At 46.7% G+C, this 16,235-nt stretch overlaps 2 protein-coding genes across 2 annotated transcripts in view; one reads left to right on the top strand and one right to left on the bottom strand.

Moving 5' to 3' along the window:
- The first annotated feature begins 4,044 nt into the window (after positions 1–4,044).
- XPA (XPA, DNA damage recognition and repair factor) lies at positions 4,045–11,184 on the top strand. Its single transcript, XM_076361836.1, has 6 exons — positions 4,045–4,274; positions 4,631–4,744; positions 6,800–6,905; positions 8,542–8,707; positions 9,379–9,496; positions 10,960–11,184. The coding sequence occupies exons 1-6, from the start codon at positions 4,103–4,105 to the stop codon at positions 11,106–11,108; spliced, it is 825 nt and encodes a 274-aa protein (XP_076217951.1). The 5' UTR covers positions 4,045–4,102; the 3' UTR covers positions 11,109–11,184.
- A 1,481-nt stretch (positions 11,185–12,665) lies between these two features.
- The window catches only part of NCBP1 (nuclear cap binding protein subunit 1), a 32,263-nt gene continuing 28,693 nt past the window's right edge, over positions 12,666–16,235 (bottom strand). The window contains exons 22-24 of the mRNA XM_076361819.1: positions 16,026–16,139; positions 13,453–15,116; positions 12,666–12,876 (exon numbers count right to left, since the gene is read on the bottom strand). Of these exons, the coding sequence (XP_076217934.1) occupies positions 15,003–15,116; positions 16,026–16,139 (228 nt within the window). The 3' untranslated portion in view covers positions 12,666–12,876; positions 13,453–15,002. The remainder of the gene's footprint in view (positions 12,877–13,452; positions 15,117–16,025; positions 16,140–16,235) is intronic.

The raw sequence follows: 16,235 nt of genomic DNA, 5'->3' as shown, positions 1-16,235 counted from the left end.
GTAGGTATGCAACTGCAATGCAACTATGCAGATTGCTATTAAGACTTTGTGGACACATAGAAATAAGTATATCATGAGGCAAAATGGAAATACACAGCACAGCAGCTGCTCTGTAAGTAACTCCTGGTTAACAGATTAACATTGAATCTGCTTTGAAAGACCCCATCACACAGGCTTACTTGCTATTATTTGGCTCCAGGTGTTTAAGTATCAGTTACAGCATGATTCTCCGTCAATACAGAGGAAGAGGCATACTGCCTCGGATGAAGAAGCCATTCAGTCCAACATCCTGTTTCCACCACAGGCCACAGACAAACATCAAGGGAAGAGGAAAAACAAGGCAAATATACGATACCTCCTTTGCAACACTCCTACAGCCTCCAACTGCTTTCAGCTCTGGGGATTTCCTGAGCCTGAGGGGGTGTTTGTTCACTAACTCTCAACACAGCCCTCTTCCAAATACTTGGCCAATCTCCCCTGCACCCCAGAGAAACACCCTGTACCCAGTGTGCCATTCAGAAAGGCACTGCACACATCCACCCCCATGTCACTGCGTGAAGAACCATCTCCTCTTGTTTGTTTAGAGCCTGGCTCCCAACTACTGCAAATCTGATGGTTTGTACCCAAAAAGTCAATTGCCATCCACCCTCTCCAAGTTACTTAGGAAGTGACTTAGGCCTGAGGCATATCCTAAGTATTTTTTTTCGAGTGAAAACTCCAAGCCTACTCAATTGTTCCTTTCAAGGGACACGAAGCCAGACAGTGGAGCATCCTTGTTATCCTTTTCCAGTTCTAGTATTTCCTTTCTAAGAAGCAGGAAACACAACCGGGCATAGTGCTCATGGTGCGAGCTCACCGCAGATTTGTGGAGTGCCATAAATATGTTCCCTGTTTTCTTCTCTGTCCTTTTCCTTAAAACGTGCCTTGCTTTTCCAAACACCAAGCTGGTGTTTATGCAGGCCACACATACTCAAAGTCTCACTCCTGAGTGGCAGCAACCAATTCAAATATTGCTGTTGTTTATGTAAAGTCGGGACTAGGTTTCCACACATGCATCATCTTGCATTTATCTACCCTGTATTTAATCTACCTTTCTACTGACTAGTCACCCACAATTCTTTACAGATGACCCTCACCCCTGCTAACTTAAAAAAGTTTTGTATAGTCGGCAAACATTCTCATCTTGCTGCTCACCCTTTTCTCCAAGGGAGTGATGAGTTGACAAGCACTGCTTAGCTGCCTCCCTGCACTCAACTACTCACTGATGCTGTTCTCTGTAGCTATGAAGTAATGCATGTCTACACTTGCCAATTAATGACAGCTACTTTTTAAAACATGGCTACCAGCAGTAATACCAAGTATTACTTGGCATACAGCCCCTGAAGAACTCTCTAAAACACAGATACCATTATGATTATTAACTAATGTGCACCCATTAAGCCATGTGTGTTTAATATTAAACATGAGTATTATCGCATGACCGGAGGAGTGCATAAGAGATAGTTTGTAACCCCTTGCTAATGCATAACTATTAGTTTTATTACCTTCTCATGACCATGAAAATTAGGAGCAGTGTATTTGATTCATTCTGGTCGGAAGCAGAGCTGGGGAGAACATTCTGCTGTGATTGTCCGGTCAGATTGACCCTGAGAAAAAGAAAAAAACTCTAGTGTATGTTTCTAAAACAGTTTCACTTAATAAAGCACTAGCTGCATTGCATGGATAGTTGCGGCCCACAGCCAATTTTGTCCAAGTGCCTTGCCTCTGAATTTGCTTTTGTTTATATCTTCTGATTTCCTTTTAATCCTAATTCCCGTTTGGTTGCATAACAACAATGTCCTTCTGCCCTTAAAACCCTTACGCAGGGTCCCAAACTTGACTTACTTTAACGCAGTTTTGGTTTGTGAATGATACAGAACTATTTGTTAACCCCCAAGCACAACTCAAAAGTTCACTCTTTCCTAAATTTCTACTCCTACAGAACAAGGGAGAAAAGAGTGACATCAGAATAAATAAGGAATCCAAGCATACGTGCGCTTGCTTTTCAAGCAAACAATTCCATTTCCAAGTCATCTAGTAAACACTTTGCTTCAAACCACTTTTATTTTACTTACTTGTAATATATTTATTCATCTCTTTGGAAGTCCACCATCAGTCAGTCCAAAGGAGAGAGTAATGAGGTTGGAGAAATGTACGCTCACATGGTACCATTCCATAAGCTGCTTCCTGTAGGCCAGGATTACAATTTATATTTTAATCTATTAAATACCTTGTGTTATAGACTCTTCTCTTTGACTGTGAAAGGCAGTTGGACATGTTCATTGTGGCACTTTTCCAGCTTTATACAAACACTGAAAAGCAATCTTGCTGAAAGTGGACAGTTTAGTATGACTTGGTTATTAAGTTTTAAGGAAGAGGTTCTGTGATCTGTGACAAGAGAAGTATTTTAGTTGACGGGAGGAACTACCTACCACTCATGCAAATATTTGAACCACTTAAAATGTCTTCATCTGCGTTTAAATATATGTATATATAAAAAAAAAAAAATTTCCCAGAAGCAGGATGTTCTTTTCGCAGCGTTTACAGCACACTCTGCTGGCTCTTGTTGAAAGTTAATACCAAGCACGGACGACATGCTAAAAAGAAAATGTTTTCCGACACAGCAGAAACACAGACTATGCAGGTAATTACTGTGGGTAGTTAGGACTGGAACAGAGAGGCACTAGGGATATATTCTGAGGGCAGCAGGGGAGGGTTGGCAGGAAATTAAATTAGTTTCATGGAAGAGAGAGACCTTCGGGGGAGGAAGACTTCTTTCTGTGCCGTAAGGTCATACCAATTCGCTATGGAGGCAGGGAGCAAACATCTGTACCAACGTCTTCATTTCCATTGCTTCAAGGACAGGGCAGGCACTAACGGACAAGCGGGTTTCACCGGCTCTTCAGCATTAAGCTGGCTTTATATGAAAGTGCTTTAGAGCCACATTTGCATGACAAAGCCATTTACGCGTATCTCATCAGTAAGGCAGGCTACAGGCTCCATTTATCCTCCCTTTGCTCTCTGCGCGTGGATCACGCGCGACCAGAAAAGGTAGCGACGGGGATTTGGGTAAGAAAGCTCTCGGTCCCCGTGCCGAGCGCGGTTTGGATCCCCCAGGGCTGCGAACAGCCATGGCGCTAGCGAAGAATCTTTTTCAGGAAAGGGAACGCGGTGGAAGCTGCTCTGGCAGGCCCACCCAGGTGCGGTACGACCGCCCGCCCCGCGGCTCGGGCGAAAGCAGACCGACTTCCCCCCGAGCAGCCAGAGCTGCGCCCTTTTCAGGGAGGAGAGAGGCCCGGGCACCCCTGAGGGAGCCCGGGCCCGCCGCAGGCTGCCGGGCCCCGCGCTCGCCCGGGGCTCCCCGGCCGGCGGGCGTTGCCGCATCCAGCCCGTAAAAGCACTCCGCGGGACGCTGGCAGGGCCACGCCGAGGCCGCCACATGCCCGCACTCGGGTGCGGAAATGCAGGCCGGGCTGGGTTTCGCGGACAAAAGGGGCGCTCGCTGGGTGACGCTGTGAAGGAATTCCTGCCGTACGGGGCGGTGGTGGGTGGGTTTTTTTTTTTCTCCACGGGGTTGCTCACGCCTGAAGCGAAGGTTGGTGCAGAAAGCGCTCGAAACGGCACACGCGGCCCAGCGCGGAAATCGCAGGGTCATCGGCTCCCCTCCCCCCCCCCCCCCCCGCTCCGCCGGACCGAAAGCCTCGGCCCCGGCGCGGTCGGCCCCCCCCCCCCCGGCCGTGCCCCCTCGGGCCGGGGGGCGTCCCCCGCCCCCCGTGGCCGGGCGCCACGCAGGCCGCGGCCCCCGCCCCGCCGGGCCCCGCGCGCCCCCTCCCCCCCCGCTTCCCGGCACCCCCCGCGCGGCGGCGGGGCGGAGCCCGCCGTGGCGGTGCGGGGAGGCGAGGCGGCGGCTGCGCGCCTGCGCGGGGGGCCTCGCCCCTTTCGCCCCCTCCCCCGCCTCCCTCTCTGCGCAGGCGCAGTGCGGCGGCGGCTCGGCGAGGGGAAGGGCGAGTCGCCGCTGCCGGAGCGGGGGGGATCCGCGGGGCTCCGCGGCTCCGCCGCCGCCATGGCGGGCGCGGCCCCGGCCCCGGCTGAGGAGGAGCAGGAGGAGGCTTCGGCCGCGGCGGGCGAGCGGCCGCCCCTCTCGGCGGCGGCGCTGGCGAAGATCGAGCGGAACCGGCAGCGGGCGCTGGCACTGCGGCAGGCGCGGCTGGCGGCCCGGCCCTACCCTGCCGCAGGTCGGATGGCGGCGGCGGCGGACGGGCCCGGCCTCGCCGGGCGGCTCCCCGCGCCCTTTTCCTTTCCGGGGGGGACGGGGGGGGACGGACGGGGACACGCCGCGCCGCCTTTGGGCGCGAGGCGGCGGGGGCGGCGGGGAGGGGGAAGGGGAGCGGGAAGGGGGGGGGGGGGGGGGGAGAAGCCGCCGCGGCGCGCGAGGGGGCCCCCCCTCCCCCCACGTGGGGGGAGGGGGGGGCCCTCGCGCGCGCGCGCGCCGCGGCCCCCCGCCTCGCGCCGCGGGGGAGCGCGCGCGCGCCCCCTGCCGGCGGCGGCTCCCGCCGCGGCGCTAACGCGGCGTCTCGTTTGTCTTCCGCAGGCGGCGTGCGGGCGCGGGCCCCCCCCAAGGTCGTCGACACGGGAGGGGGCTTCTTCCTGGAGGAGGAGGAGGAGGAAGAGCCCGGCGCCGCCGAGAACATCGTGCATCCCCCCGGTAAAAAAAACTCGAGTGAGCCGTGCAGGAAAGAGGCGGCTGGGGCGCCGGGAGGAGGCGGTGCCGTGTGCGTGGAGCTGGCGGGGGAGGGCAGGAAGGCGCGGGGGCGGCAGTGAGCCGGGTTCGGGCTGAGCGGGCAGGGCGGGTTGGGCGCCTTTTTTTTTTTTTTTCCCGGGCTTTTTTTTTCCTCCCCTTTCTTCCTCTCCACCCCCTCCCTTCCCCCCTCCCCCCCCCCTTCTTCCTCCCAACGCGTCTTTCTGGACGTGCACGATTTCTGGCGCGTCCGATTCTTTCAGCATTAAAGCGGCTAGCAAATACGCGGTAATTAAAAATGAAGAATTCTAAGCCGCGGAAGTGGGACGCAGTCGGTGCGCTTTGGTATAGCAGTTTTTTTACTTTTTCCCCGATAAAGGTTATTTCCCTATTTCTTTCGGGAATTTTAATTTTAAGACCAAAATAAGTGTAAATCTGCGCGGCTTCGTCGGTTCTGGGAATTTTGAGGTTGATACCGTTTATGCCACGATCAGAGCACTGCTGCAGTGCCAGCTTTTGTCGTTATAAAACGTACTGACGCCAAGTTGCTGATCGTTTGGTGGAGGATTTCGACATATTGGCTTGCGATATCCTCCCTCCAAAAAGCAAATGGAGAAGTACGGATCCCAAAATAGATTCACTTTCTTCTCTGGGATTGTCTTTGTCTTGCTTTGTTCTGCTCTGAATCAGCTGCAGGGCTGTTGGTGCAGTGTATCTCTTTGTTAGAAATCACCACCAGATTTCATTAAGAGTGTAAACAACTAGCAGTCCTACTTCTCTTGAGGGGCTAACGTTTTAATAATAAATTAAGTAGATCTGGGATGCCTTTGCACTGGGGGTATTTTTGCTGTGTAATTCATAATGTCATTGTCTTAATAAAATGTCTTTATGCTCGGGAGTACTGCCTTAAATGATGAAATGTGATGTAAGAGCATGGCTATGTGAAGTACTGAGCATCCTACTGTCGCTAGTGGGGCTGAATTGGCATAAAATGTCGTCTTTGCTAGATCGAATCTGCTCTAAATGCAAATGCAATTAAAAATGTATGGTGCTGCATGTCAAGCATTAATCTTCTGTTTCAGGTATTGTTAATATTCTGCAGCATTAACCCACTTTCAGCTCGTGAAACTGTATAAAAATGTTAATTTTCTGCTAGAATTACAATGTTACTGTTAAAGGACTGTTCCTTATAGCTGCGTTACCTGAATCGGTGTTTCTCAGTGTCACATGGAACATAAAGCAGATGGCGATGACGCTGGAGGTGATCTGCCCGGCGAAGATGTGGCCAGAAGTCATGGCCGGCACTGGGATGAGTCTGGGCTTGGAGCAGTGCTGAGAGGGCTTGGGGAGAGGATTGTAGTGGAGCTCCATCCCCATTCCACTCCTAGCAGCTCTCTGGCCATCCACCTCCATTTCTGCCGGCTGGAATAGACAAGAGCCTTGCCAACTGCCCCAGGCCTCCGCTGAGCTCGTTTAGGGAGAGGCAGGTGTGGCTGAGCTAGGGAAAAAACTGGAGCAGAGCTGAGAGGACTATGATGCCAGTGCAGCTCCTGTACTGCTTCCTGCTCTAGCCACACTCTTCACACTGCATCCCCTTCTCTGCTTCCTCCTGTTCCTGCCTGCACGTCCTCTGTAAATCAGGACGTATTTTGGAGGGCCAGAAGGGAGGAAACCGTAGGAGGGGATATGAAGCACTTTATGGGGAAATGCGGACAATTTTTTTTTTTTAACAATGGCTAAGTTGAAACAAATGTGTGCATTTGAATGTTGAAATCCAATACTTAATACAGTGAACCTTCCAGCAAGAACAGGAATATACCAGCAGAGATGGGATTGCATGATAATGGGTTTGAATTTGTACTGTATCTTTCCGGAAAACTTCAATAGAGAAGTAAAACTAGTCTGTAACGAATACTATAAGAACTATAATGTAAATTCTAGTAAAATTGCCTGTAATACCAATTCCAGATGCTTGTTTTTAAAGTGTTAGTTCCTTAAAAAAAAAAAATTTCTTTCCATTAGCACCTGTACTAGAATTTGACTATCTCATCTGTGGAGACTGTGGCAAAGAATTCATGGATTCCTACCTTATGCAGCACTTTGATTGGGCAACATGTGATAATTGCAGGTATTACAAATAATCAGGAGAGGGAAGCTTCATTTTATGTGAAGGTTGCTGGCTGTAATTTAGTTAATTACAATCATTCTGTTCAATTAAAAAGGCTGTCAGCAAAGAGATGTTTTTTCAGTAACTTAGTACCTACTGAAAAAATAAATGGAAGTTGAGTGATAATCTGTATTTTCCATTATGGAAGTGAAGAACAGCAGCATTGTCTCGTGAGCCTGTCTTAGGATAGGGGACATCAGTAGATTTTTACATAACATTGTGGAAACACAATGTCTTGAGAGCAGTCAGTGTGTTTGTCAGCATGGAAATTAATGTCTGGTTGCAGACTAGAGCTATTCAAAAAGCTGGTAGAACACAGACTGAAGTAGAGCGGGGATTAGGAGCGTGTTTGCTGTCCTAGTGAATTAACCCAAGTAAAGTTAGTACTTTGGTCAGCACAGGTGGGCTGGAAGCGTGGCAGGCAAAGGGCAGAACGCAGAATCCCCCACGGGAGGTTACCAGTTGACCTGCAGGGTGAGCAGGAGTTTGACCTTGAGCGGAAGGCAGTCTATGCACTCTCTTATCTTTAACACAGAAAATGCTCCAAAAGCCATCAAGATAACCAGGGCAATGAAACCAACTCTGAAGCGGCCAACCACCCATAAGTGCAAGAATGAATGGGTGGAGGAGGAAAAAAAAAAAGCTCAGAGCTCGGAGTTTGTTCTGAGAGCTTCCCTGCTTACTACAGGGAGTGGTCAGGGGTGTGCATGTGGTGTAGGCAGTTCACAGTCCTTAGAGGCAAAGTGCTGTCTCTTGAAGGTAAGGTGGGTGGAAAAAGGATGTGGAGAGGGCTCGGAGCCTTAGGAGTGGCTTTCCTTCGGACTAAGTATCTCTTGTAGCTGAATGTTTAGAGACTCCTTGGCGCATTAGGTTTTACTGTGAACTTTGAATTCTAGTAAAGCTACATTTACAGCAGTACTTCCTTGATGACTGTTGTTAGCACTTACTGTTCAGCAGATTGTTCCGGCTCAAGCAATTCAAGTTAACGCTTCGGTCAGGATTGCGTAAATGCGATTTCTTTTCATTAACTCATAAATGCTGCTGTGGTTACACAGTTTTTCGTTATCTGCCTGGTAAAAGTTAGTCTTTTAAGGTCTTTATTTTACAGTTCCTCTGCTTACTGTCTTGCATTTAGAAACAAGCACTCTGTTGCTAATCAGTTTCTGGGATCTAGAAGCATATGGAGTGTGTATATTCTCAGGTGATCTGACCTGTCTCGCATTACACGTTCTTTCTCTCGACCATGCGTTGGGCTTGTACTTTTGTCCTCTTGAATTGCATCTGGGTTAGGTGCAATTATTCATAGTCCTTTTAAGTTTCAGTTACTCCCTCTTGTAAGAAAATAGAAGAAAGCCCTTCTAGAACAACAGGCTTCTCAGTCTATGTTTGCTCAAATGGGAGAATTTTTAAACTTAATTTCTGTAAGCCAATCCTGGAGTTTAGCTAGATTGTTGGAATCCAAAGTTACTTGCATACATAAAAACTGAGAGGATAAGGGCTGCCTGTATTTCAGGAATGTTAGAGGTGATGGGGACTTAGATGTGGTTAGACGTGGTTTTGGGGTGCAGCTTTCTCATCATTATTTTACATCTTCCAGAGATGCTGAAGATAAACATAAGCTTATAACAAGGACAGAAGCAAAAGAAGAGTATCTTCTTAAAGACTGTGACTTAGACAAGAGGGAACCAGTTCTCAGATTCATTGTGAAGAAAAACCCTCATAATTCACGGTGGGGTGACATGAAACTTTATTTAAAACTACAGGTATAGAAACTGTTAGCGTATTTCAGACCTCTTTTTACTCTTGTACAACTTTGGTAGCCAAAATGGTGTCACTTCGGTTCTGATTCCTGAATGATTTTGTCAAAGTGAAGTATATTACGCATAGCTTGTGTAAATTTTCTTTAAAGAGCTGTGGTCCAAATTCATGAAAACGTCTGTGCTTGAGAGCATTTTAAAGATGTTCGTGGACCACAACCTCAGTGGTTTGCACAATTGCAAGTCGTGAAGTGCATGGCCTTTCAGTGCTACTCTGAAACGCATGGGGCAGTTGCTGTTGTGTGTGGCCCTTTGTCACTGGCCTTGTGTTCACAGCTCTGCCCTCAGAGGCAGCAGGAAAGGCAAGTAGATTTTCCGGGGCTCTTGTCACTTCTTGTTTGCTACTTTTATGGGAATCTTGCTGCTTTAGTGGAATATGCACAAAATTAGAGCTGGATTTTACTTTACTGAGTAAGTTACATCTAGCTGATACTAAAAATCAATGTTGCTTCTTACTGTGAAAGGAATGTTTGCTGGTCAAGAGCAAAGAGACAGGTGTGAGGTAGAGGCAAGATTGGGTTGACTTGTGTATGGGTAGGGAAAAAATTAAATGAGTTAGAATAGTTTATTTTTATCATTTTAGGGGAAAAAGAAACACATTTATGTCCATCCTGTAGGTAATCGAGCGTTCTCTTGAAGTCTGGGGTAGTGAAGAATCATTGCAAGAAGCAAAGGAACTCCGCCGTGACAGCAGAGAGAAGATGAAACAGAAGAAGTTTGATAAGAAGGTTAAAGGTAAAGGGTTAAACTTACATACCGCAGTACCTGAAGTAACGTACAGTTCTGTCTGAATTTGTTTCTGCATCTGATTAAAGTGTTTAGAAAATCCTCGGTGTGACAAAATGGAGGTTTTCAAGAGCTGTGTGGGTAAGCCCGGAGCAGTCTGGTCTGACCTCATAGCTGACTATTTTGGGCGGAGGGTTGGACCGGAGGTCTGAGGTCCCTTCCAACCTGAATTACCCTGTTGTCCAATGGACATGATTAAAGTGACAGAAATCAATTACGACGGTTCATTATGGCGTTTTAAACTTTTTGGTATGGCCCGGAGTGTGCCATAGTTGAATAGATTGTTCCTGTTACTTCTGACTTGTGGAGAGCATGGATTTTTGTGGCAGTGGGTTACGATTCTGTCATACATCTGCCTTCAGGTGGAGTAACTGTAAATGAAGGTAGAAAATGCCTTTTCCCACTGTTCACAGCATTCCTACCTGCTGTTTTTACTGCTCATTATCCTTGTTTTTTCCTGATAAGTATTTAGAGGAGTATTCAATGGGTAGAACTTATGGAAAATACTTTCAGCACAGACATGCTAGTAATTTTAAAAAAGACTGCATGTTTGTTTCTTTGCAAGAGCTGTGGCGTACCGTGACATCTGTGCTGCCATAGCATCCATGCTTCACTTTGGGTCGGCATTGACAGAGGCAGAAAGCGTAAGCTGGTTGTATTGGTATTGTCTGGAGGAGGCAGAACGTGAGACTGAGCAAATAACCCCTGTCTTGACCGTTGGTGTTCAGTGCACAGAAGGACTGGCAGCAAACTGTAGTCAAGATGTCAGAGTTCAGTGCAAGTACAGGCCTTAACGTGACCAAGTTTGCAGCCTGAATGGCTTGGCTCAAAACAGGGCTACATTTTGCTGTTAGGCATGCTTGCCACCCCCTTGCAACGTCCGGATAATATCTTGGGGCTCAACTGCCAGCCTGTGCTTTCTTGAAAACCCGCTGACTTCACTGCGGCTGCTGCAGAGGCAACTCACGTTATTGGGCATAAAGCTGAGAGAATGCCAGCTCATTTGGGAGGCTTACTGTGACCTGAATGAAAAGTACTCTTTCTCGGTCATGTAAAACAATGGGGTGTTTTATAAAAACTTTCCCTCTGCATTCCACCTACCCCTTTTAGACACCTTTGAATGGCTTCGTGTAAAAAGGCAGTGGGCAACACGTACATAGTCCAGATGGAAAATCTCCTGTGAGATCTTGTCTCACTGTAGTTCTTATCCTCTAAAATACGCAAACGAGGTGAAGATTGCAAGGCAAGTCAGAGCTTGTTCTTGCAATAGCAGATTCTCACCCAAAATTTGTGGAAGACGGGCAACAAGCAGATCGTCATGTGTAGTCCTCAGAAAGGTGGTTAGCTTGAGTTTTATTAACCATTATTTAAGATTTATTAAAATCTTAAAAATTTCTTACATTTCTCATCAGAACTCCGTCGTGCCGTGAGGAGTAGTTTGTGGAAGAAAGAAGCTAGTATCCATGAACATGAGTATGGACCCGAAGAAAACATTGATGAAGATACATATAAAAAGACCTGTACTGTATGTGGCCATGAATTAACTTATGAGAAGATGTAGTGTTAATCTTTTTTTTTTATTATCTTTTTAATGGTATTTTGTATTAAAGTCAAATAAAAGCTAATTATGAACAAGCTGTTGCTGAATTCTATAAAGAATGATGCTCCTCAGTTGGAAGAAGCTGTTCAGAACAGTAAGCTTTGGCTTTCAAGCTACATCGTAGGATAGAATTTAACATTTTTAACAGTTCAGTGGTACTTTATAGGCCAAAAGACTTCATACGCTGATGAAATGAAGGTGAATTTCCCACTACTTGCCTGCTTCCCTTAGAGGAGGAAGGCACCGTGTTTTGTCTGAACTGTTTGGTTTCCAGTTACTGTCATGGGCAGGCAGAGGGCAACTAGCTGATAAAGCACCTCCTCCGGCAGTTGGAGACTGTCACGAGGCGGGTTCCCTTTCTGCTTGGATTGGGAGGTTCAACTCCATTAAAGGAGAATTCTGGTTGGGAAAGGAGAATTCTTTCTCAAAAGGGAAGCCATGTGCTCCTGGGGAGGTTCTGACATATCTCTACCATGTTTCATAGGGGAGAATCCTTAAGTGTATCCTCTACTGCTTTTTTTCTACGTTTTGGACCAAAAACCAAGGTGACAGCTTACAATACAACTTCACCCTTACCATTTACAATTTTCTGACAAATACGTATTCTTGGGGGAAGGGGGGGGAAGTAGCATTCCAAGGCAGGTATCTCGAAGTGCGCCAGAATGATGGTCGCTTTCAGTGATTTACTTTGGAAGTTCAAATTTCAAATCTTCAGTTCTTAGAGCTGTTGTAGAATGCTTGAGGAAATGGCTGAAGTGAAGGAACGTGCTCTAGGCATGATCTGCCATTGTAAATCGGGCAGATCCCAGTGAAGACTCTGGAGACTTCTTAGGGGAGCCTGGGCCCCCACAGCCTTCTGTGGCTGTGCAGAACTGAAACATTACAGGAGGAGAGGTGTCTGGGAGGGCAGATGATGGTTCCAGTAATACGCCTTCACTTCTGCAGCCCTCAGCGACCCACATTCCCACCAGGCATGCAGGACTCGGGGGCCCTGCGAGGCCTAGGAAAGTGACGTGGGGTTGGCTGGAGGGCAGGAGGCAGGTCCTGGCAGAGCTTTTGGAGGTAGTTCTCCAGGTCATGTTTCTGGGACCTGGTGGTGTCTTGGGTCCCAAAACTCCTCTCTAGGGCACCTGGGTGGTGTGCACTGGCTGCTGAATCACTTACCTGTGGGCAGGCCACAGCAGCCACTCCTCAGCAACCACCACCGGCCCACCCCTGCCTCACCTCCTGCAGCACCGCCCAGAAGACAGGAGGTGGCAAGGGAGAGGGAGAATTTCGACATCAGCACCCTCCTGGCATCTAGCAGCACGCATATTCACCTCACTTGGCTGCGCAGGTGTGGGAAGCGTGTTAGATCAGCCCATAGCTCAAGGAGCTGGTGTGTTAGTCAGGGTACCAGCAACAGAGCAGGGGAAACGGAACTGCTCCAAACCTGACTTCATCTAACACCAGCACAACCCTGCCATGACTGCTTTACTTCAGTGGCCCCAAAACAGGTAGGACAAACACTCCCAGTAGTAACCTCCTTCACCTTCCTTTATTTTTGTCTTTAATTGTGCATTTTTTCCAACCACATCACATTTCTACAGCATCTTTACACTATCCGCCGCCACCTCATGCTTCAGCAGTTCCAAGTTTCTCCAGTTAGATGCTGGTGTCACTATGCAAGCGTCTCGTTCTCTTTCCTACAGATCCAACCAGTTTCCTAGTCAAGTCAGGTGTACGCCACCTACAAAGAGGGGAAGGTTTCCTACAGACTCAAGAAATGTAATCAAAGCCCATGCTTACCATGGGCATTGATTTCAAAATCAATTTTGAAAGACGTTGCTATTTGGTTTTAAATCATAGGATTACGCTCAGGCATTTGCAACTGGATCCCCAGCACCCGTATTTGCAAGGCTCAGAGGAAGTTACAGGTTTGCAAGTTTTAACTGCGTTATCACTTTTACAGAAGTCACATTTATAGTCAGTCCCCTATTAGTTAATATCAGAACTCTGATACTGATCTGAGCCAGTGAAAAAACTATTAAACCCCAATTAAAACCTCTACAGTATTAAATGTTTCTTAAAAAAAAAACGCAACCCTATTTGATTACTCAAGAACATTAACAGAGAAATATTTGAAGCAGAAGTCTGTGCATAACCGACAAAACCCTTGCATAAAGCAAATTTACAACAATTAACAGCATATCCTGAAAGAATGGAGGGATCAGTCAAATCAGAAAGGGCAAGCAGAGAAAGCAGAAGTAACAGATCTAAGTCTATGAGGATATATCGGATTGCTACAGGCCACACACAAACTTACGTCAACACTCAAAGTAGAAAGTTCCGTTTTTTACCCTCCTCTCTTGATCAGGACATCAGTTGGTCAACGTACAGATGAAATGCATTAATAGGTATAATACTTGAAAGAATAATTGGTACAGGAACAAAATTACTCAAAAGCTCACCACTTTCTAAGCTTAAACTGAATAGCATTGCATATGAAATTCTTTAAACATTCATCTGCAAAATGAAGAAACCATAAACAGCGTGTAAATACACTGCACACTGACGGACCTGAGCACCTAAGGCAGTGCCTTTGCCATTCACCACTGCTTACCGTAATACAGACCACTCTGGTTTGGCATTTATGTATGTAATGTTATTTGCATAACTCAAAACTAAGGCTACTCTATTTTCAGGATGTGTTTTCCCCGTCTAAGTCTCCTGTGAGATATCACTTAATTTAGCATTAAAATGCTTTCTGAAGACATGGGAGCCATGTGCTGTTGTCGCATTTTAAAGCAAGGGAAGGGCAGCAGATGTGGCCACCGCAAAGCAGTTGTTACTAGGCCAGATGAGGTGAGGGCACTTGGTTCATCCACTGTCACTACCAGAAAGATTTCTGGCATCACTGCAGGCCTGCAGGTCCAGCCCAGCGCAAGCTCGGCAGCCCAACTAGTTACAGGTGGAAATAAAGGAACAAGCTGAACACTGCACTGCCCTCTCCCCTGGCATCTGGGGCTGGAGCTCCCAACACCCAGGTAAGGCTTGCAGTACCGAAGTCAAAAGCTTGTTCCACTCCAACTCTTGCTTACTGTCTCTATTTTCAGTGAAGACTGCTGCCAGGAGCAGTTCATGATTCTTTGACCATCTGCAAAAAGGACTGCATTTTTCAGAAGCTGTCCATGAAGTTCCTCTACTGATTGTTTATAGCTACTGTAATAAGACACTAGACAATACATTTAAAAAACATATTTCAATTGTATTACAACCATGTTCTTCCAAACTGTGAAAATCTAGCTGGCTTGGTAATAAACAAATCCATATGCTCTATACTACTTTGAAAGCTTAACTCAACTGTTTCACATGCCCAAAGTTAAAGACACTTTTCCTGTGCCATACTAGAGAGCTTACCACACTGCACACTGAGAAGGTGCACTCCCTTTCATACTCACAAAACACTATGAACAGTTTCTCATTTCTGCAATTCCTTTGATTTAAGGGCCAGGCAGAGGTAACAATTGTTTGGGGGGGGTTTGTTTGTTTTTTTGCCCGATTTTTATTTTTATATAAACAACAGGGGAGAAACAAAAATACTATCATGAAGTCAAGAGTCAAACCAAATTAAAAGACAACGCAAAGAATTCATACTTTACTTCATGTCTATCCCCTATCAGTCGTATCTTGTAAGGCTTGTGATGCTTACACAGTTTGCTGTTGGTTAGAGTACTGTATTGTTTTATGCAGGAGCACATGAAAGCCAGTTTTAGTCAAAAGTTTCTTCTATCCCCATGTCAAGTTTTCCCATTAAAAAAGAAAAAATTAAATTCGTTAAAGTCCTGCAGACAAGACTCCGCCCATGAATAATCCTCAGGCCTGCAGAGCACAGAACTGCTGAAACACAGCCAGTATGTGGTGGTCCAGTTCAGCTGTAAACAGGAGGTTCTCTAGGGTCACCATGTACTGCTGGATTATCTGGTGATGCTGGCAGATAAAAAACAAAAACAAAACACAAACCTTTATTGTTTTCATTTATCTTTATATAAGAACAGGCAGAGAAGCCAAGGCACGTAAGAATCACAGGTCAAATGTTTTCAAAATTGTTAAGCACATCTTCTTTCCACAACACACCAGCCACTGACAAGAAAAGCATAACGCAGATCCACTACTGATTCCAAGAAAAAAGCATGTGCTGTCTGTCTTGAGAAGCACTGTGCTCCCTGTAGCTCTTCACTCCTGGACCCTGAATTGTGTGCAGGATACCATGCAACTGCATGGTGCAGAGATATCCTAGGAGAATCATAATATTTGCTTTCCTCTGAAGCCACATCTACTAGCAGGTTCAGCCCAGGGGAGAATTATACCACCACTCTCATTCTTCAACATATCTTCTGCTCGCACAGGTATGATTTTCTATTACTACCACTTTCATCCAGCCACCTGTGCTTGTTACCCAATTTAATATAGAGCCAAGAATTCGAATATTATTTTTAATAGATATTTCTGCATCTTATTAAAAGGAATTCTGCAATATTTTAATCCGTTTATTTAAGAGACATCTATTTTAGTATTCTTGTTCACTCACAACTTTGCCCTTGCTATAAACACACAGTTAAGAGGAGTTCAGCGAAATTCATAATCACATCTCAGTACCTTTTTGCAGTATGCTCACAGTGTGGGAATTAATCAAGCACCAGTCACTCCACCAGCCTGTGGCAGAAATGTGGCCAGAGCCAGAGCGTTACGACCTAGCCCCACACATTCAGCCTTCAGAGAAGACATGCTGCTGCCACCTACTGCTACTCCCACGGAGTGCTCAGTTCTCCAGCCACAAAGTTTGTCTATCCAGCATGTCCCTGCCCACAGCCTTCGAAACCGAGAAATGAAACTTACCTGTAGGAAGATCTGTTGCAACCTCTCTATACAGCTCTTGTACCAAGGTGTAAATACATCAATTCCACCAGTTTCACAGCGCACTAAGTGCTCAGTTAACAACATAATGAAACGCTGCAGGAGAGGAAAAAAAACCAAACTTATTCACTCTTGTCAAACGAAAGCAGGATCCTAACCTCAGGTGAGAGGATCTGGGGGACAGAAGCCTTG

This window comes from Aptenodytes patagonicus, chromosome Z, assembly GCF_965638725.1.
Source record: "Aptenodytes patagonicus chromosome Z, bAptPat1.pri.cur, whole genome shotgun sequence".
Classification (NCBI taxonomy): domain Eukaryota; kingdom Metazoa; phylum Chordata; class Aves; order Sphenisciformes; family Spheniscidae; genus Aptenodytes; species Aptenodytes patagonicus.
Note: the sequence above shows the minus strand (reverse complement) of the source record. Positions and strands in the feature narration are given on the sequence as shown.

Bases quoted from the DNA above. Each gene is read 5' to 3' on its own strand.
- XPA (XM_076361836.1), top strand. From the start codon at position 4,103: ATGGCGGGCGCGGCCCCGGCCCCGGCTGAGGAGGAGCAGGAGGAGGCT. The intron at 8,708-9,378 runs GTATAGAAACTG...TCCATCCTGTAG, and splicing joins AACTTTATTTAAAACTACAG to GTAATCGAGCGTTCTCTTGA. The intron at 9,497-10,959 runs GTAAAGGGTTAA...ATTTCTCATCAG, and splicing joins GTTTGATAAGAAGGTTAAAG to AACTCCGTCGTGCCGTGAGG.